Source organism: Aspergillus sclerotioniger (assembly GCF_003184525.1).
Source record: "Aspergillus sclerotioniger CBS 115572 chromosome Unknown BO94scaffold_7, whole genome shotgun sequence".
Lineage (NCBI taxonomy): Eukaryota > Fungi > Ascomycota > Eurotiomycetes > Eurotiales > Aspergillaceae > Aspergillus > Aspergillus sclerotioniger.
In genome coordinates, this window is record NW_020290997.1 from 219,313 (window position 1) to 239,503 (window position 20,191).

Sequence of the window (20,191 nt, forward strand, 5' to 3'; positions counted from 1 at the left end):
GGATTCGAAGGAGTATATTGTTATGAAGTTTGTTCGGTCGCCGTTTGTGGTGAATGCGCCTGTTTATACGACAATGGTGGCTTTGGTGTGAGAGGAAATAAGCCATTTCGTTATTCGATGATCGGTTATCCTTACGTACAACCTTTGGGTCAGTAATGCTTCTATGCAGTGTCTAAATGGCATCATTCTTATTATGGAAACATCAGAAGGTAACTTCCGCTATTTGGAGCCAAAAGTAACCACTGTGGTCTCCGAATGTTTGACTTTGAACATTAGGTAATCGCATGCCACAGGGAGAATGACTCGGTCAGGCGAGGCTCAAGGATAACATGATCTTTTTGGATGCAATTGATTCCAGTCCGGGTTTGATGCATTCCAATGAGATGAGGTACTTAGGGTGTGTGCGGAGAAAAAACAACGATGGCAGGTTCGATAGAAATGGTGGATTCGTTGGTTTTAGATGGACGGTCTACTAGTTCGCAAGACAGTAAGTAAAGCCTTAATACACATGCAACACTATTATAACATCCTGTTCAACAAAAGTATATACAGAATCGCCCATCTCAGACAACCCTAAACACTATGTACAATAGCCAGTCTAATCCTTAGATAGAAGGCCAGCCATCAGACCAGCTGATAACGTTCCAGCCGAACTGCTTATCGGAATCAGCATAGCCGATCTCCGTGTTGATGTAGTGGTAGTAGAGGATGGTTCCGTATTCCGGGTCATCGTAGACACCCTGACCACCGGGTCCGTAGACGGTACCGTGACTCTCAAGGACAGGAGAACCACCGCTCTCCGTGCAAGCGACGCCGTCCTTGTCAACCTATTCATTCATCTTGGTTAGCGGTGCAATGAAATAAACGGTGTTGGGTACTTACAAAGTTACCAGTGGCCTTGGTACTGCGGCAAACCATAATCTTGTACTCCTCGCCAGCAGCCGGGCGATCGGTATCGTAACCACAGCAAGCACCCGAAGAGAAGAATAGGTAGTAGTAGTCGCCGTACTGGTACATGTAAGAACCCTCCTCGGAGTGAGTGCTAGTGGCGTTGAAAGCGAGGTTGTAGGCGGCGCTGCCGGCGGACTTGGTGCCGGCCGAGTTCATCTCAACTTGGTAGATGTCATCGTAGAAGGAGCCGAAGTTCATGTAAAAGGTTCCGTCGGCCTTGATGAGGTTGGGGTCGATGGCGTTGTAGAGCTTGCCGCTGCTGGACTTGACGCCGATCGAGCCATGGTCCGTCCAGGAGTCGAGCTCCATGGTGGCGGAGGTGGCGAGACCGATGGCGGAGGATTGGGAGCCGAAGGTCGAGACCGCGTAGAAGCAGTAGTAGGTGCCTTCGATGTAGTGGAGATCAGGGGCCTGGGTTCGGGTTAGGGTTGTTAGTGGGTGGTGAATGGTAGGGTTGGATGATGATCATGGGATTGGATTGTAACTCACCCACAGGTCGGTGTTACCAGACAAGTCGATGCTGGATCCATCGGGGAGAACAGATCCAACGCCCGTCCAGGGACCGAAGAGAGAGTCCGAGGTAGCAAAGGTGATCTCACCACCGGTGGAAAAACGGAAGTACTTGCCATCCGACACACGGCGCATGAGACCGGGGTCGCTGACGATACATACTCCCGAGCAGGACTCGGGGTTGGAGTAGGCAAGAGCCAATCCGGGAAGAGCTGCGAGGGCTGCAAGGGCGAAACGCATGATTGCTGATGGTTGAAGATGATGCGAGCACCAAAGTCGATGAGGGCAGGGCTGGGTTAAATAGAGTTTGGATCTACCCGGTGTGAAACCGGGAGCAGGCAGGAACAAGGGGATGTTCTCCCGAACACCGCGAACTCATCTAGCTCTCATTGTCATGAATCAAGCGGTTTCATCCAAACATCTTGGGAAATAAACCGGTGGAGTTGTCCCAAGCAGCGGATCCCTTCCTGAAGGGCTTGAGATTGCACATGGTGGATGAGAAGCAACTGGATAGCGCATCTAGGCGAGATTGGGATGGAAGGCCGAGGTTTTTCCAGAGCAGTCATGCTTAATTTCACACATGGTCAGATTATGAAGGAATGGACGCCATCAAGGTCTGAGCATCCACTCTTATGCGCTGGTGGGAAAAGATTCATGACTTAGAGGGGGGTCCACTGACACACTCGGGGCTAATCTCGAATACATTAAGCCGTAGTGTAGTCATATGCACGCTTATATTATCCTGGGTAAAATAATATCCAATCATTCGTGGAAAGCCCCGTCAGAACATAATTCCGAGGATAACCGGCAGTCCGAGGAAGAATCCCGGCCCCCGATTCTTCCGCGTCCGGTGCATAAGCTACGGACTGCCGGCATTAGGGCTTACTCTTCACTCTATTCCGTTCAACTACGAATGTGCCTAATCATACCATCTCGCCCGATGCAACGTTATTGATGGGGTATTGCAGGGTGCAATATAATATCGGGATGATCCTACTCTCATAGCAGAGCGAGAAATGGCGCGGGACAGAAGGACATGCCCTTTGATGTGTATGACGAGGAGTGGCCAGAGCTGTCTGCTCTCTGTAACAGCCTAGTCATTTTCTTCCAGCCTTGTGCTCTAGTAACTTATGCTCATTGGACTACTCCGTACGGGGCCGGCAAATGTTCTGAGGCGCTGGCTATCAAATAGTAAGATGTTGTCACCAGATTGCTATTCCTTTTCCCATGAGTCCTACTTACTGTGCCGAATAAATCCTGGACAGACACTCTTAGGTTGCAAGCACTCAACCCGACTCTTTTCCCATAGAATCAGCAGTCAATCTGTTTTCTCACTTCCCTTCCTAGGAATAGATGTAAGACTTAGAGCGATAGGTACCTACTAGGCAGCAACTACCCCTCTCACTAACATGATGAAAGTAGTAATGATCTGCCCTACCGATTTAATATAAACCCGTATGTTCGTATCCGTCGGCGCTTTACAATTAGTGCCAGCTTAGTGAGGCAGTATCGTAGGAAAAAGGTGTTACTAACCCAATTTGCTCGGCGAGGGTCCCATGCTGAAACCCGCGGCGCTCTCAGACTTCCCGTCCTCCGATTTAGGAAGCGCACTCCGACATCTTGGAAGGGTTGAGGTGTCTGTGCCACGTTCTAGCCCACGAAGTTGCATGACCCAGACTCCAAGACATTGCCGAGTGGATCTGCCGGTCCAGGGCTTGTTTATTCAACAACAGGCACCTGCATTACTACCTCTCCATGTCTACGACTCTATGCAGAGCACACATATCAACCAAAATGCCACATAACATTAACAACATCAAATACAGCGAGTCATGAATGAAGCACGCTACGCAGAAACATCACTAAATAGGCAGTCTTCCAGTAAGCAGGTCCATCAAGCCACCCAGACCCTGCAATCTTATTGGGTTAGCTGAGTCAGATGCTCCACTGATAAAACCCGAGATGTTTTCAGTCACTCCCGGTGGCTTGACCATCTAGGTTTGTGATTGGCCGGGCCGTGCCAAGATCACTGAAAGGGTTTCACCAGTCACAGAAACCACTCCACACCCCGATAAGCTTTTTTTATACCCTCTATGATCTACTTATGTAATTCTCTGCTAGGGACAAAAGGGAAAAGAAAAACTCCGCAGCGGATCTGATTATACTTGCGGTTTTATACCCTGGGCTGAATAATCGGGGAAAGGGGGCCTACATAGTAGTATACGGAGGGAAAGAATGCACGAATAAAGATTCAGCCATCCTTCTACCCCTGGGAATATATAAGATGTCAGCATGAATTTCGGAAATGCCACCTGACCCTGATCGACTGCATACCTTCCGCATTCAAAATGCTATCTGTCTGTGTGCTTCGGTTTAGGCTAGTGCCCGCTTTCTAAGGAAGGCAGACGGCCCCATGGCAATCTTTGTTGGCCTTGGCGTGGGAGTTGGAGACGCAAGTTGGAGATTCTACCGACGGATTTGTGTTCCTTTATGCATATCCCTGGAAAGGGATGGTGTGGTCTATCCACCTGCCTTTGTGGGATTAGCGTGTCATAGGGGCGGTAAAATCTCACCGCTTTCTACAAAAATACTGCCTCGGCTGTTGGGAAGGTTGTGCTTAGGATATGATGTTTTTAGGGACTGTAATTGATTATCTTCTTGGTTGGTGATGGTTGTTCAATGACAGAGCGTTAACTGTGTATCTACTATGCGCAACTTTAGCTACAGACCGTGACTCGTGCTTAACCCATGTAATCCACCGCAATTCCAGCCCATGTGTTATGTAGCATCCCGGGTACCTTGGTGGTCGCCATAGCAAATATATATCTCGGCAACCACACCAGCAATATCTAACACCGCAATAGCTTCAAAAAATTCTCTCTAGATAGCCCGTAGATTGATTAAATCCTTTGGAGATGAGACCCCTGAAATCATATATACACCGTACTCGTATTCCAAAGTAAATCTCTCACATCTTCGCACCAATTGAATGTCAATGTACGCAGTGCGACCGCTACAAGATCGAGAGAATATCCAGCCGACCATAAATCATAGATCCTAAGCATATGATGTATTCCAAAGTAGGAATAAGCACATACGACCACAGGGTGTGGAAAATAGGGCTTCCCGTCCGCTCAGCCGTACTCAAGCCACACGCCGGGAGGTTAGTAGTTGGGTGGGTGACCACCAGCGAATCCCTTCTGTTGTATGTTTTTGTTCAGCTGCCACTTTATTTTTTGTCCTAGACCAGCTGCTAGTAGAAAATTTTGGTTTTGTATTTCTAGACAAATTACTCCTTACATACGGAGGACTTCCAAGACTATCTATCCCGTGTTGTCCAGTGTGCATGATCGGAATGTTTGATCATCCGCGATCTACCTACTTTTTTTTTTGCAGATCACAGCACAGTCACACAACATCGTAGTAATGGGCTACGGGTCGGGCCGGGGCAGAGGTATCGGCATAGATAGACTGAACGCCTAGTTTGCAGGTAGATGGTGTTTGCTTTTGCTACGCTTTTCACTACTTAAGGACCTGGGGTGTACTATTCGCATTCATAGAAATACAAATGAGTACATAGGCTTTAGAGATTGAAGATGGACGAAAATTGTCAATATGTCATTATTTGTGTTTAGTGCTGGCAGACTAGCAGAACAACACCGAAAGACTTAATCACTTGAAAACTGCTCCCTCAGAGCTTTGATAGACGGAGTGAAGAAGTATTCACCACCCCTCTGCTTGACCCACGGACTCACACCAAGATTAAGCTTGACAGTTCTGTCTGGGTTCTCTCCATCATACAAACTGATGTGTCCGTCGGGATGGGCGGAATGAAGTCTCTGGTTGATGAAGGGGTCCATACCCGGACCGTCGGGGTAAGTCTTGGTCTTGTATTCGGGGAAGGAGGCGTTGCTTGCCCAGCCTGTGTTTATTAGCATCGCCGTCCTGCTGGGAGGTATAAGAGCACTCACGAGTCATGAGGAAGTTGAATCCATCTCGGATCAAACTCTGGTAGCAAGTAAAGTAGATACCACGCTCCTCGATCGTCCTGTTCTGCTCCCTTTCTTCGTCTGTGAGTTCGGGTCCGAAGGTGATTCCACGACGCAATATGACACTGGCGTCCTCGTGTTGTCCCTCGGCAACAATGGCATTAGCTTCTAGAGCTAGATCGGGGATGGGTTCGTTGTCTGCATCGTCTTCGCCCCCGATGTCCTGCTTTTTGTCGGCTCTGGGACGCATCTTGCGGATGTGTGCCGCGAACGGACAACCCTTGATGCTCTTCTTGGGTCGGAAGTCGAATTTGTTGGAGAAGGCCAGTTCTGGCACGTCGCGATCGATGGCCTCGGGGTGTTCGGCACTCGCGATGGGGCATCCTGTATGGTTGATTAGTTTGTCTTGTGGGTATTATGAAATGTCATGTAGACGCACCGCTCTTCCATCGTCCCATCAGATGGGCACCCAGCTTCTCAGGGCCATCCTCTCCCCTGTAATTGCTACCCGGGATTGATGGTGCCGCTTCCTGAAGGAAAGTGTTGAACTCTGGAACCTTTTGGTCGAGCTGACGGAAAACAAGAAAACTGCCCTCCTTGGCCCATGCAGGGCCTCTCCTCTTGTTGGGATCACCCTCGTGTCCGAGGAAGATGTATCTGATTTCTGTTAGTAATTGCCCCGTTCATTCCAATTGAAGAAACAGAAAGGAAAGGTGACAAACCCTGGAGGACAGGCATGGGGCTCACCCTGGGCCGGGGGATCATCCAAGCCCTTGATCTTAGGCTGAGAGATGTGATCTTCGTATCCGAAGCTAGATTTGAATTAGCACCATTTACTCATAACCAAAAGTAGGAAAGGTAAGAGAACATACTGTTCCTTTCCACGGTCCGCACCCGGACGAAGCTGACCATCCTTTCTGAAAGCAATCTTCATACTGGTCGAGTTCGCATCACCGACATGGAAATAATCCTCCACATCCGCAATCTTGTTGCGCAGAGCTCTAGCAGTGTGGGCAGCGACAATGAACACACCATCCACTCTCCATTCCCAACGTTCAAGCCCGTCTTTCTTTTCGTTTCCAGGGGGAGCTCTGAAATCGGGATGCAACGCCGGAGGATTATCAGCACCTTCATAGACGAGGTCATCGAACATGCCCTTCTCGAAAAGTCCCTCATTGATGCGATCTTTGCAATAAGCGTCTGGATCATCATCTAGGATCCTGGCAAAATTCGGTCCGATGTTGGGGTCCTCAACCTAAGACAGAAGAACAGGTAAGAACATGCGTCAATTGAACGTTGATATACGGAAGAAGAGATGGGTGGGAAGACAAACCTTGAGCAGGCCCATGTGGGTGAAGGCGACATTCACAGCTGTAAAGGCCTCTCGCTGGGATTCAGGCACATCTCGTCGAGAATACGCACAGGCTTCTTCGAACTCTTTGACTGCATTCAAGTGGTCCTCACATTCAGTGCCAGTGGTAATTTCCCTCTTGTCGACCAGGACTCGGAGATATTTCCTGAACCTTTCTTTCTTTGTGATCTTGAAAAAGAGGTAGGATTCATAGTATTTGGGCAGACGGGGCCAGATGCTGCCCTGAATGTTGTCTGTGTCGACCACCCGGTTTTCCTTATCGACAGGCATGGTGATGTGTAGCTGCTCTAAAAAAAACTGAAGCAAACAGATGCCGGGTCGTATCCGGGGGAGGAAAGAAGACCTTTTATGTCAGTTCCACAACAGAGAGACAGCTGCGCCTGCGACCATCGGATATGCGTATCCAAGCTGGAGGAAGGTATGCCGCGATAGGCAGAATAAACTCTCGCCTCCTTGTCCTCTCACTGCCCCTCCATTCCGAGGGAAACCGTCGTCATCCATCGCCGCCACCGGAAATTTCGTAATGAACGGGCGGTGATTTGTGGATACCTGGTCCAGATAATGGAGGGTCTCATCCAGTCACGGTGACGAGAATGGGTGATTTCGCAGCTAATCGATCATCTCCAATCGCCTAGATAGTGGGATATTCATCTGCACAGACTGCGTCATTTTGTTCAGCTGAACTGTGGGGATAGTGGATCCCCCGTCCAGGCCCCTAGCAGATGCTAGTACGATTGGTGGTGAGCAACCCCCTAATGCTGGATCGAAGTTAGGGAGAACCAGTGCCATGTCTTTGAGTATATCCGCGGTGATGAGAACGTTGCAACGATATACAATTCAATATGTTGATAAGCAATGGCTCTTCCCATGGAACCGCCGCACGGCAGGCAACCGCAACATGGCGCAGATCGAGCCGTCCTCAGGACGATCGATGGGGTTTGCTGATCCACAGTGGGCACCCAAGACACAATAGTAGCTCCGTAACAGGGAAAGATTCACTACATTGTCCATCCGATTCAGGAAGGGATGAGACTCGAACACCCGATCGGATCTTGACGACTCAGTTGATATCCACCGACGATCCGAGCAGCAAGAATAGGCGAACGGGTGGCGGCTCTTGACGTCCTTGTTCCGTAGCAGCTCGGCTGTTTTTCCTCGGGTTGGGCCCTATATAAGCTGACTGCTTTCTGGTCATTCCTGCACTCGAAGGACAACCATCGCGGACTTCCATCTCCAAAATGAAGTTCCAGTGGGCCTCTGGCCTCCTTCTGGGGGCGGTCGCTGTCGACGCCTTCATGCCCGCTGAATATTCTTACGAATCCTCCGAAGCTGATCGTGTTGACGCAGCCAAAGAGGTCTCGGGCAGAGTTAGATACCAGTCTCCTCCCGCGGATTCCGAGTTGATCCCCAAAACCAACCCGAAAGATTCTAGTGAGAATTGGGTGGTCGAGTGCTCCAGCCGGTATCAAGGCTACGAGTGCCAATATGCCATCGACGACCGGGCCGACAGATACTGGCAGAGCAACCCGGACGAGCACGCGCCTTCTTGGATCGTGGTTGATCTGCGCAAGGAGTACTATGTCTCCGGTCTGACCATGCTGCCCCGATTGAACGAGAAATTCGGCCAGATCGGTGAACATCGGATTTCGATCTCTCAGAACAAGGACTCATGGACCGAGGTCGCATACGGCACCTGGGGTTCCAACAAGAGTCCCAAGATGTCTGCTTTCGACCCCAAGCCGGCTCGCTATGTCAAGCTTCTGGCCGAGTCTGCCTCCCTTCCCGATCGGTCGCAGAACAGGACGGGACAGATCTCCATCGTCAACCTGGCCGTTTACGCCTACAACGAGGGCGAGTTCCCCCCGGAGCAACCCAGCAAGGGTGTCTGGGGTCCCACCGTCGACCTTCCCATTGTCCCGGTGTCATCGGCAGTCGATCAGCACGGTGACATCATTCTGTGGTCGGCCTGGGCGGACGACCAGTTCTTCGCTTCCCCCGGTGGTAAGACTTTGACGACCACCATGAACCGGGATGGCATCCTCACTCAGAGCGAGATCTTCGAAACCAAGCACGACATGTTCTGCCCCGGTACTTCCATGGACATCGATGGCAACATCGTCGTCAGTGGAGGAGCCGACTCCGGTCGCACCAGTGTGTACAATGGAACCGCGTGGGTGAAAGGCCCCAGCATGCAGATTCCTCGTGGGTACCACGCCTCGACCACCCTCTCCGACGGTCGGATCTTCGTGATCGGAGGCTCCTGGAGCGGTGGAGACAAGGTGGAAAAGAACGCCGAGGTCTACTACCCTGGCGAGAAAGCCCGCTGGGCAACCCGTCCAGGCGCCAAGGTCGAACCCATGATGACCGATGACCGGTTGGGCGCATGGCGCGCCGATAACCACGGCTGGCTGTTTGGCTGGAAGAAGGCCAGTGTCTTCCAGGCGGGCCCTAGTGTCGAGATGCATTGGTTTAATGTGGATCAGGATGATGGCAGGGGTAGGCCCATCGGTTCCATCATAAAGGCCGGACCCCGTGGCAACGACAAGGACTCCATGTCTGGTAGTGCCGTCATGTTCGATGCCACCCAAGGCAAGATCCTCACCTTCGGTGGCCAGCGTCACTACGACGGCTCGTACGGCTCCAAGAACGCCTATCTCATCACCCTGGGAGCTGAGTACGAAGAGCCCGTCGTGGAGGTGGCCGGCAAGGGCACCGATGGTACTGGCAAGGGCGGCATGAACTTCCCCCGTGTGTTCCACACGTCGGCCATCCTGCCTGATGGCAAGGTCTTCATTGCCGGAGGCCAGTCATGGGGCAAGCCCTTCCACGAGGGCGAGATCCAGTTCACCCCCGAGATGTACGACCCCAAGACCGACACGTTCACCCCCCTGAGCGCCAACAACATCAAGCGTGTCTACCACAGTATCTCCATGCTGTTGCCCGACGCCACTGTTCTCAACGGCGGCGGTGGCCTCTGTGGTAACTGCACCGCCAACCATTATGATGCCCAGATCTTCTCTCCTCCGTACCTCTTCACTTCGGACGGCAAGAAGGCCACTCGCCCCAAGATCGTTCGCGGAGACGCAAAGGTTACCGTCGGCAAGACGATCAAATTCACGACCAACTACGACGTCAAGGATGCTGCGTTGGTCCGTGTCGGATCAACCACCCACACCGTCAACACCGATCAGCGTCGCATTCCCCTCGTCATCAACCCCACCGGTAGCCACAGCTACTCTGCCGACCTCCCTAGCGATGCTGGTATCCTCCTTCCTGGATGGTACATGTTGTTCGCCATGGATGCCCAGGGCGTTCCCAGTGAGGCCAGCATGGTCAAGGTTGAATTGGCCTCTCGTCCTTCGTACATGCTGGACGCATACGAAGAGGATCAGGAATCGAAGCATCCTACCTTCGAATCTATCACTGAGGACAATGACTGCGATGATGACGACTTCAAGGGCATCATTTCCGTGATCGTCACTTCGTCGACCAAGTTCTGGAAGGCTTGGAAGTCTGTTCTGATCAGTCAGGCTTGATTGTCTAATGTATTAGATTGGATGTAGATGGATTTGTTACCATCTGTACTATATCAATGAATGTATCATGATTGTTCTTTAATTTGCGTGCATAGCATCGTGTCTTTACTGTAACATGGTCCAGGTTATTTCCGGTGGCTCTGGCAGAGCCACCTGCCATTTTCATCTCACTCCGAGAGTGTCGGTTTATGGCGACTTGCGCGCGTGAAAGGTAGGGCCATTTGAACGTCGTTAGAGTTGCAAGAGGGATTATATAAATGCGAGTTGCTTCATATGTGTTGCGGAGTAAGACATGAATATTAAGCACGATCCTTCCTTCCTGTTCTGCGCAATCCTTGAATATTGACGTGCATTTGATCAGACGGTTGGTAGTGGAACTGAGCGAAGTTCCGACCGGAGCCAAAACATGTGTTGCATTAACGTAATCGGTAAGCGAGTGGCCACCCGCGTTCCGAAAACACGCGTTTTTTCAACCACAAAGCATTGAATCCGCGATATCACCACCAAAAAATGTCCAAATCGTTAAAAAACGATGTTGAACAAGAGGGCCGGATCGTCCTCACAATTAAAGCTTTAAAAAATGGCGATACTCCTAACGTGGCCCAAGCAGCCCGCGATTTTGAAGTTCCTTAATCAACTCTCCGGCATTATCTGCAGAGAATCAAATTATATACAGAAATATACATAAATTCATTAAAATTGACTTCTGCAGAGGAGGAAGCCTTAAAGAAATGGATAATTTCTTTAAATCAGTAAGGCCTTCCATCCAGACCTTCATATGTTCGTATAATGGCTACTCTCTTAATCCAAAAACATGATCTAAACTACCGTACAGATATAAGAGAGAAATAGATATATAACTTTATCAAAAGATATGATACTTTGAAATCTTGCTTTTTCTGTTATTATAACTATCAGTGTACTTGCTGTAAGGATCTAAAGATGATCAGTAAGTGGTTCTCTTATATTTAAGCTGCTATATCAGAGTACAGCATTACAGATAAAGATATCTATAACTTTAATAAAACTGGATTTACTATAGAAATAGTGGCTACTGCACGTGTTATTACCAGATCTGACTATATTAAAAGACCGTTCCTTATACAGCCTGGAAATCATGAATAGATAATATCAATCAAATATATTAATACAGCTGGCTAGGCCTTGCCTCTGTTTGTGATTCTTAAAAACAAGGTTCATATACAGTTATAATATCAAGATAGAAAATTACTTCCTGATTAGAGACTTTATATATCATCGGATAGATAGATTACTAATAGAATAGATCTTTTTTAGCTGCGTGAACACTTTATTCTATTTATTTAAAGTTAAAAAACTGGAAAATATGGTCTTCTAATACTCGACAGCCATAACTCCTATTTAACGCCTGAATTTAACAAAATCTATAATTAAAATAATATTATTTCTGTTTATATACTTCCGCACTTCTCATACCTGTATTAATTATTGGATATTACATATTTTTTATTATTAAAACAGGTATATAACAAGCTGATTAAGAAGTTGATCTGCGCAGAAATCTATAAAGTTAATAAGAAAGATTTCTTGGATATATATTCAGATACTTGATTATTTACTTTTAAAAAAGTAATTATACAGAGTGCTTTTCACGCCGCAGGAATAGTGTCTTTCTCACTTATCAAGATAATTAACCAGCTTGTTTACTGCCTTCATGATACTACCCCCCCCAGCCGGCCAAGTACAGCTTCAACGATACAAAAGACTCCTAATAACGTGAGGCAATTAAAGAAGCATGAATATACTATCAAAAAAATGCTTCGCAAGCTCTCGAAAAGCCCGTCTACACCGATAAAGACTACTTTATCATATATAATAAAAGGCTGTAAGATTGCAATCAATCAGACAACCCTTCTTAAAGCCGAAAATCGCCAACTCCGAGAGGGAAAAGAGCGCCAAGAAAGAAAAAAGAAAAGGAGTCATCGCTAAATGACTGGTCTTGACGGTCTCACCGTACAGGAAGCAATTGAGGCTTTTCAACAGCCTTGTCAAGCCGGCGAAGCACCTGGAGGCGAGGTGATCCAGCCGGCTGACTATGAGGAACAACCTCGCCGCCGCACGCCACCCCGGTGCAGTGATTGTAATCAATTAGGCCATAAACGTACACACTGCCCTACAAGAGAAATCAACTAAAAAGAAAACATTTTTAATGACTTCAATATGTTGAAAAACGGCTTCAAAAATGTATGTTGATCGGAATACGCGGGAAGGGTGGTCACTCGCTTACCGATTACGTTAGTTAACGTAATCCACAAGCGAACCGGCCACACAAGCAAACCGGCCACCTCCCCTACATACGTCCGAATCAAGCACTTTTATAGACCCGAAAATTGTATTTTTATATAAAAATCAATTACGTACAGGATTAGGACATTGTAATCGCTTATGTCCTAGATTATGACAATCACTGTAGCGTGGTGGCGCCCGTACGAGCCTTGAAGAGGTTGCTAGCCTGGTTTCGTCTGGTATAGATTCTGGTACTTGACGCGTGGATTCTTCTTGTTGGACGCGTTGTATCTCTTCCTGAGCTTCCTGGATGGTAAATCCATTTGTATGCTCAATTTGACGTTGAGAACGGGTCTGCTTTTGATAAGATTTCTCATTGGTAGTGCGTAATTCATGATTCTCTTAAGCCAGGATTATACTGCTATTTAAGGCTATTTCAAAGTCTTTAAATACCTGTTCCAGTGCCTTGTTTGTTGGACTTGGTGGACTTTGCGTATGCTGCCGAAGAAGATGTTTGATTGTGGATACTGACTTTTGTAACTGACGGGTGTTATAAGGTGTTTTAGGATTAGATGTAGATGAGTGTGTGGGAGGTGGTGTCGGCGTATGAAGCTTAATATTAAGCTTACTGAGCACTCGTTCTGGATCTAAAGGGACTAATCCAGCTGCTGCAAAGCCGCTTTGAATGTTTTCAGGTGTATATATCTCCGTACGAGTAAGCGGGAAATGCTCAAGGAAGTCAAGCTTGTTAATATAATTATACCCGAGCCGGGCCTTGCTGTTACAGACCCCTGCTAGCCAGGTTACTAGCAGAAGCGGACTCGTCAGGCAGAAAGGTAACGACCAGGAAGGACTCGGGCAGCCAGCAACTCTTATTGAGTAAGATCCCGGTTGGGGTAACACCCGAGGCAACGCTGTGTCACGTGACCAGCTACCATCAGATCTACCATCGAGGGTATACGATATGGTATACGGAATCCAGGAACGTGATTGGATCGACCCTCGATCTACCCTGAATGGTATACGAAATGGTATACGAAGGATAGGATATAAGGACACTCTTTCATGTACTTAGCTAGTTCTGTTCTTCGTGCTCAATAACACTGTCTTTAAGTAACCATACGTTTTGGTAAAGCTTAGCGACAACACTCGTCCGCACTTACTTACGGATAGCTGCGCGGCACTATCTGGCCTTACTTCTCTTCTTCTGTTCAGATCAAGTCACCTTTAGATAGTCAACGACCTGACTACCTTGATTCAGTTCACAGGTACGTATCGGAACGGGAGCTAAGCTAACAGGAACAGGGAGAAGCGATCCTAGGGTTTGACACTTGCCCTCAATCAGGCGCCCGTACGCTTGTTTTAAGGGTGAGAAGCATCCAACATCCAGTGGTTGTAAGAGATGAGATGAATACAGAGGCATATAAATAGGAATAATATTATTCTTATTATAAAGCTCATTAAAATAAGGCGTCAAATGGCTGTTATGTCTATCCAAGATTAGTAGACAATATCTGCCAGTCGTACGGCCATTTATAGCTGGAATAAAGAGCTTCTCTAGCCATTGAAATATGATTTCATCTATTATTTACCCATTATCACTGACTTCAATCCGCTAATCAGGTGGTAATGATGTGCCCTTGTACTATTCTTATATATAAATCTTTTCTTTAAAGATAATATAGGACGGGAGTGCCCAGCCTATATAATTAACATATTTAATTAATATTATTTATTCTTGATTTCCTGATTGTACGAGCAAGGGATTGTCAGTCATTTCTATTCTAGTAACTACTTTAGTAGTAGATATTAGACTTATTGCAAAGCCTATCTTATCGAAATTATAGATATCTTTTATTTGGATTCTATGCTGTATAATCATCACTCATACACATGTAAACCATTTATTTATAGTCTTTAGATCTTCATATTTTGCTTATTGATGATTATAGTATCAAGCATATCTGGTTTTGAGCTCTGTACATCGCTTGACAAAGTTATATACCCAGTTTTCACTAATAACTGGGGCTGGAATCTCTCCGCGTTTGGACAAGATAAGATCAGCAATTTCTTGTATATGTTGGGGCCGGGGTGCTTCTCCGCGTGAATCTAGAGATAGGATCTACTGGATAATTAATTCTTCTTTGAATGTAGTCAATTTCTGGGAATTAGATTGGGTTTTAATACGAGATTTAATCCCGTGTAGTGGTTCTTGCAGGGTAGTCCTCGGGATATTATAAACACGAGCAGCTTCACGAATTGAATGTATTTGATCATTTTGAATAGCAGATATTGTAAGCAGGATTTGACCTTCAGAATAAGTAGATTTTGAGCGTTTTTGAAGCTTTTTTGGAGGCATGGTGATGGTTTAAAGATAAGTTAAAAAAGCAGACGCGTACAAAACGTGTGGGTGGCCGGTCCGCTTGTGTGGCCGGTTCGCTTGTGGATTACGTTAACTAGTTGCCTAGCAGTGACTAATCACATTTATGCTCCGTTTATGCAATACATGCCATTAGAAATCCTTCCCGCGCCGGAGCATCCGTTCCACCCGTTGAGGCCGGGCCGGATATTACAACATAATCCACACGAAACATACCAGCCAAATCAATTGAACACCGTAAAATTACTCAACAAAGCATCCCACTGAATATCATCAACCGGAAACATATCGCCCAAATCGCCATACATCGATGGTGCCATAGTAACCTCATTAGCGTCAACCGCCATCATGGTGGTATCCTGTCTTGCGTCGTGGGACGGCATAGTCGCCCTAATCTGATAGGGATAGCAACGTGCCAGCAGCCGCATTTTAGAACACAGACTGCCCACGATATCCATCTCTTTGTCTGCAGCTGACATGCCTTCGACTCTTGTTTCTAGCGCGGTGGCGAGGTCTATGACAAGTCTGGGGTATTCTGTTGTGTCGATGGCGGGGATCTGGGACTCTATGATAGAATCGGTGAGGTTAGGGACGAGATTGAGAAGGGCTAATGTTGCAGTGGGCATGTAGCCTACTGCGGCACAGATCCGAGCGCTTGTCATTATTGTTATTTGGGCGATCTCTGATGCGGGTAGACTTCGGACCATGTGGATGAGTTCCTTGCTGCGTTGGATTATGCCCATTAGCATGGTGGTTCGGACGGGGCTAGATGGCTCTGTGATCCAGAGATCTTCCCGGAGAGAGAGTTCCTCGAGTCGTATTTCTGCATATTTGATTTCGGTCCATAGTGCATTTGCTATTGGTTGGTTAATGTCTATCAATAATTCTGGGTATAAGACCTACCAATGGATAAAGGGCAGTTTGTGAGATCTTTTTCTACACGTGCCTTCACGCCATCAAATTCCCGCTGTAGAGAGCCACGCGTCACCTGAACCAGCACTCTTCCACCGCTTGCTTGTATCGAAGCATAAGCTTCATCAATGGTTGCCAAGAACAACTGCAGGTAAATGAATGGCGCAATCCACCGATCTGACAGATACTGAGTAGATGCCAGACTAGCAACACACTCATTAATCCGACCATCATGCTTCATGACATTCGGGCGGCCAAGTGTGCCATTGAGCCTAATACATGTTAGCCAAAGCTACAGCCTCATCAATCACGCAGACAACTCACCCAACCGACAACCAATAAGCACCGAGCAGCGCCCGCTGCTCATCAGAACCAAGACCAGTCTTCCTATGAAGCCCCAAATCATACATAATGGAAACACAAAACTGAATCAGCAGCAAAAGTCGCGGATGACATCTCTCGGCGGGATATGAGTACCATGCACTGTAAACCAACAGACCCCGAAGCAGCTCGAGATTCCTCTCAGACCGTTCCACGACTCTCAATGTAACGTGCTTCATAATCTCCTCGCTGACAGTTCTGCGCAGAGGATGCGAACTCTCCATGGTCGCAGCCACGATGCACAAAAAGAGAAATGGTTCTCGGTCCTTAAGGCGAGCGGCTGTCTCGCCGTGCGCAAGCAATACGAACGGGAACTTGGGCAGGAAATGAAGCTGGAAGGTCGTAAGTAAACGTTCGGCCTCGGCTTCGCTCAAAAGACCCCGATCTACGATGGACGGATGGCCTTCTAGGCCAGAACTGGTTGGTGGGTTGATTCCATGGGACGGATCTTTGGCTGCGTCTAGCATCGCGGCAATGTCTGTCGGTTCTGGTTCGGGGGTGCGAGATAAGCCCGAGTTGGTGGTGGTGGGAGGATAAGAAGTATCAGGTGATGTTTGTCCGTTCTGTTGGGCCAAGGCAGCCAGCTGCGACATCAGCTGGTCGACCTTTTTCTCTAAGACCTCCACACGGCTGCTTTCTTGGTTAGTATTATAGATGTCATGTGTGTTGGGAGGATTACCTCGAGTCGGTCTTTTGTTTGTGCTTACGCTTCGTCTGGGGAAGATCAAGGTACGTGCATGACTTGCCTAAACGAGCGCATCGCTGGCATAGGTTGACACCGTGTGGAGTGCATTTTGCCTTGGCATTCGTGCAAGCCACACAGGCCCTTCTCTTGACTGCAGATGTTGTGGCGTTCATGATGTTGCATAAGGAGGTGGAGACGTGGGGAGGGAACGGAGGGAACGGGTGAAGTGGTCAACCCGCGCCCGATTGCTGAGCAGTTAGACCGGAGAACCGGATCATCCGGTCGGACCGGTTTGTAATCCACGCAATGTATATAAGGAAGTAAATAGAACGAATATCACAACAGCATCAACAGTCAATCAATTCATTCATCATTGAGATCTATATCTTTTACCTCGAATCTTGACCGAAACAATAAAGCAAAAAATGTCATCCTATGCCATCACCGGAGCCTCCAAAGGCATTGGCCGCGAATTCGTGCGCCAACTCGCCGCCAATCCCAGCAACACCATCCTGGCTATTGTCCGAAACCCTGAATCAGCCGAAATATCTTCTCTCGCCTCCAAGTATTCCAACGTGCACGCTATCAAAGGCGATGTGACGGACCCGACCTCCATCCTCGAGGCTGCTTCAGCCGCCGCTGCCATCACAGGTGGTACGCTCGACGTGCTCATCCACAACTCCAACGCCGTTGATATGGCCTCCATGTCCCTTAACCCGACACAGTTGCCCTATGATGCTCAAGCCATTCGAGACATTTTCGACGCGTCGTTCAGCACGGCTATCTATGGCGGTATCTGGACGACAAACGCTTTCCTACCCCTGATTGAAAAGGGCAACCAGAAAAAGATCGTCCACATTTCCACTGGCATGGCGGATTTGGATTTGATCAAAAAGAGTGGTGTCAGCTATGCTGTTGCGTATTCTGTTGCCAAATCTGGGATGAATGTCCAGGTTGCCAAGTATGCAGCGGAGCTTGCGCCGAAGGGTATTAAGGTGGTGGCGCTGAGCCCTGGATGGGTGGATACGTGGGAGGGTAAGTGGATGTTTGCCGTGCTGGTAGTTATGCATACTAATGTTAATATAGGAGAGAAACCCCCTATGGTAGTAGAAGGGATGAAGCTCATGCTGAAGCAGTTTCAGGAAGTCAAGCCTGACCTCGAGGGGCAGATTCAGCCCGAGGAGAGTGTGAGGAAGGTTCTCCAGGTGATTGACGGGCTGAATGCTGAGAGTAGTGGGTTGCTTCTGAGCCATAATGGCGATAGGGAGAGCTGGTTCTGATTAGTCTGCGCGCAATTTTCTGATCGATTACTATGTACTACCTTGTTAGAAGCGCGTGATGTGTCTGTAGTGGTTCCCTAATTTGGGAGACTACTTGACGAATACTATTGTTGTCCATATCGAAATATAACCTAAACGCACACGCACTGAGACAAGAGCAGAAGTTTAATGAAGACAGCGAGAGGGGGAAAACAAATTCTTCTGAACTGAGAAAAGTAACGCCCATGAGAAGAAACCAATATGTCGAATGAGCCAGATACTAATAAATACAGACAGACATAGAATACTACATGAGAGCGTCCAGCGCTCCGTGGTAAGTGGAGCCATCTATAGTTGCTAAATACCGTCATGACGATTCGTCTTCTTCTTGTAGCACAGCAACACATATGTCCTGTTTAGATTTAGCATTACTCTCACGCAAATGTATCAAAGGAGCGAACTGGACATACCTGCCGTCTAGTCATAAAGTCCTTATAGATCCCCAACCAAATATCCCGAACATGGCAATCATCCTGCTGACCTGTCTTCGGATTGAATTCACATGAAGGCTGTTTCTCTGTGATGACATGCTGAGTGGCTGCAACCCATGGCTATCACAATAAAAGAGATTAGCATACCCAAAACAGAAAAATTATCTGCAAAGGCAACATACCTTAGGAACCGGCCAGTCGGAGAAGTGCAGGTATTTGGCGGTTTTCATGATTTTATCAGCATCCCACGGTTCATCTGCATTTGCCAGATACTTTTCATGTTTCTGGGAACGAAACTCGCCCGTCAAAAGAATGTAGGGACGGTGCGGTATCACGAGCGCACTTTTTCCATAGAGCTTGTCCATGATCTCCATGTCATATTCAGTTGGAGGACTATTCTCGATTGCATCCATGACGCGGTTCAACTCGGTCGTGGACGGTTCAATGAGCATGAGTCCGGAGGTGAGGGTTCGCTCATTGGGAGGCACCCAGTAGGCCAGTGGCATGGCAACCGGGGCAGGTGGGAGCAGGAAGAGCTCGTCCATTGTCTTTACACCGTTAGTGTGTGATGAGGGAAGCTCGAGGGGTATACTAACCTGCAAAAGGGTTGCGTCCGAGTCTAGATTGAGAACGCGGTCGTATTCTGTGTGATTGAAGGCGAGGAGCTTTGTGTAGCTCTTGGACCACGGTGCTGGGGCACTCTTAGTTGGCAACTCAGTGATGAGGAAGTTGGATGACTTACCTCCTCCCCCACCCTTCTGAATGACTTGAATTGGCTTAAGCTTGACTGCATATTGATCCCTTGCAAACCGGAGTAGACGCGCTTCCGGGGAAAGATCGGTCTCCGACGTGAGAAAACTGGAAGGATACACCAACACGCGATCGGCTTTGCTTCCCAGACGATGGAGAGCCTCGAAAATCATCACAGAGTTGCACAGATAAGACCGATCGGTGGCATATTGGGTGTATGCAAATCGCGACCAGTCGATTTGCTGCGGAGAGTGGCCCCGCAGCGTCGAAGTGCTTGGAAGTTGCCACAACGTCACGAAACCGAGTAGAGAAGACGCAACCATGAAAATGGCACGAAGGATTCTTGGTGACATGGTGATCATACGCAGCATGGTGAATAAGAAAATGATGGATGTCTACAAGTTCATGAGAGAGGAAAAGGGCGATTGAAAAGGAGGGGATGCCCTCAGGCCGGCGGTTCGCAGCCCTAAGGCTGAGCGCCAAGAGATGCCCGCTGAGGACCGTGAATGGCCCTGAATGGGCGGTTAAGCGCTGGCCATGCAGCATCTGACACACGCTAGCATCCATGGCAGGCTGACACCGGCTGATTGGCAGGGCATTGGATTGATCATCGGTTCCTGGTGCCCCCCTCGGCGCCAACAGGCGTTGGGTAGGACAAACTATTCTTAGATTTCTAATCCCGGAAAACCTTGTTATTTTCTCCGAGTACT

The 20,191-nt window shown here is 48.2% G+C and overlaps 6 protein-coding genes across 6 annotated transcripts; 2 read left to right on the forward strand and 4 right to left on the reverse strand.

The window, feature by feature from the left end:
- Nucleotides 1-497: 497 nt before the first annotated feature.
- Nucleotides 498-2,039, reverse strand: BO94DRAFT_487512 (arabinan endo-1,5-alpha-L-arabinosidase). The gene is made up of 3 exons (XM_025609041.1): nt 1,441-2,039; nt 883-1,362; nt 498-827 (listed from the first exon to the last, which is right to left on the reverse strand). Exons 1-3 carry the CDS (start codon nt 1,699-1,701, stop codon nt 606-608), a joined length of 963 nt encoding a protein of 320 aa, XP_025469795.1. The 5' UTR covers nt 1,702-2,039; the 3' UTR covers nt 498-605.
- Nucleotides 2,040-5,129: 3,090 nt separating this feature from the next.
- BO94DRAFT_460975 (Dyp-type peroxidase) lies at nt 5,130-7,092 on the reverse strand (the record flags this gene model as incomplete). Its single annotated transcript, XM_025607907.1, has 6 exons — nt 5,130-5,383; nt 5,433-5,818; nt 5,886-6,107; nt 6,173-6,262; nt 6,323-6,705; nt 6,784-7,092. The coding sequence occupies 6 exons, from the start codon at nt 7,090-7,092 to the stop codon at nt 5,130-5,132; spliced, it is 1,644 nt and encodes a 547-aa protein (XP_025469796.1).
- A 968-nt stretch (nt 7,093-8,060) lies between these two features.
- Nucleotides 8,061-10,358, forward strand: BO94DRAFT_622238 (putative galactose oxidase; the record flags this gene model as incomplete). The annotated part of the gene is made up of 1 exon (XM_025617057.1): nt 8,061-10,358. The coding sequence occupies one exon, from the start codon at nt 8,061-8,063 to the stop codon at nt 10,356-10,358; it is 2,298 nt and encodes a 765-aa protein (XP_025469797.1).
- Nucleotides 10,359-15,227: 4,869 nt separating this feature from the next.
- Nucleotides 15,228-17,234, reverse strand: BO94DRAFT_511950 (uncharacterized protein; the record flags this gene model as incomplete). Its single annotated transcript, XM_025609786.1, has 4 exons — nt 16,976-17,234; nt 16,240-16,926; nt 15,907-16,187; nt 15,228-15,877 (listed from the first exon to the last, which is right to left on the reverse strand). The coding sequence occupies exons 1-4, from the start codon at nt 17,152-17,154 to the stop codon at nt 15,228-15,230; spliced, it is 1,797 nt and encodes a 598-aa protein (XP_025469798.1). The 5' UTR covers nt 17,155-17,234.
- Nucleotides 17,235-17,338: 104 nt separating this feature from the next.
- On the forward strand, nt 17,339-18,261 carry BO94DRAFT_511953 (SDR family oxidoreductase; the record flags this gene model as incomplete). Its single annotated transcript, XM_025609787.1, has 2 exons — nt 17,339-18,016; nt 18,068-18,261. The coding sequence occupies exons 1-2, from the start codon at nt 17,407-17,409 to the stop codon at nt 18,259-18,261; spliced, it is 804 nt and encodes a 267-aa protein (XP_025469799.1). The 5' UTR covers nt 17,339-17,406.
- A 45-nt stretch (nt 18,262-18,306) lies between these two features.
- Nucleotides 18,307-19,883, reverse strand: BO94DRAFT_532842 (nucleotide-diphospho-sugar transferase). Its single transcript, XM_025611205.1, has 5 exons — nt 19,474-19,883; nt 19,328-19,422; nt 18,914-19,279; nt 18,711-18,851; nt 18,307-18,652 (listed from the first exon to the last, which is right to left on the reverse strand). Exons 1-5 carry the CDS (start codon nt 19,832-19,834, stop codon nt 18,608-18,610), a joined length of 1,008 nt encoding a protein of 335 aa, XP_025469800.1. The 5' UTR covers nt 19,835-19,883; the 3' UTR covers nt 18,307-18,607.
- Nucleotides 19,884-20,191: the final 308 nt, after the last annotated feature.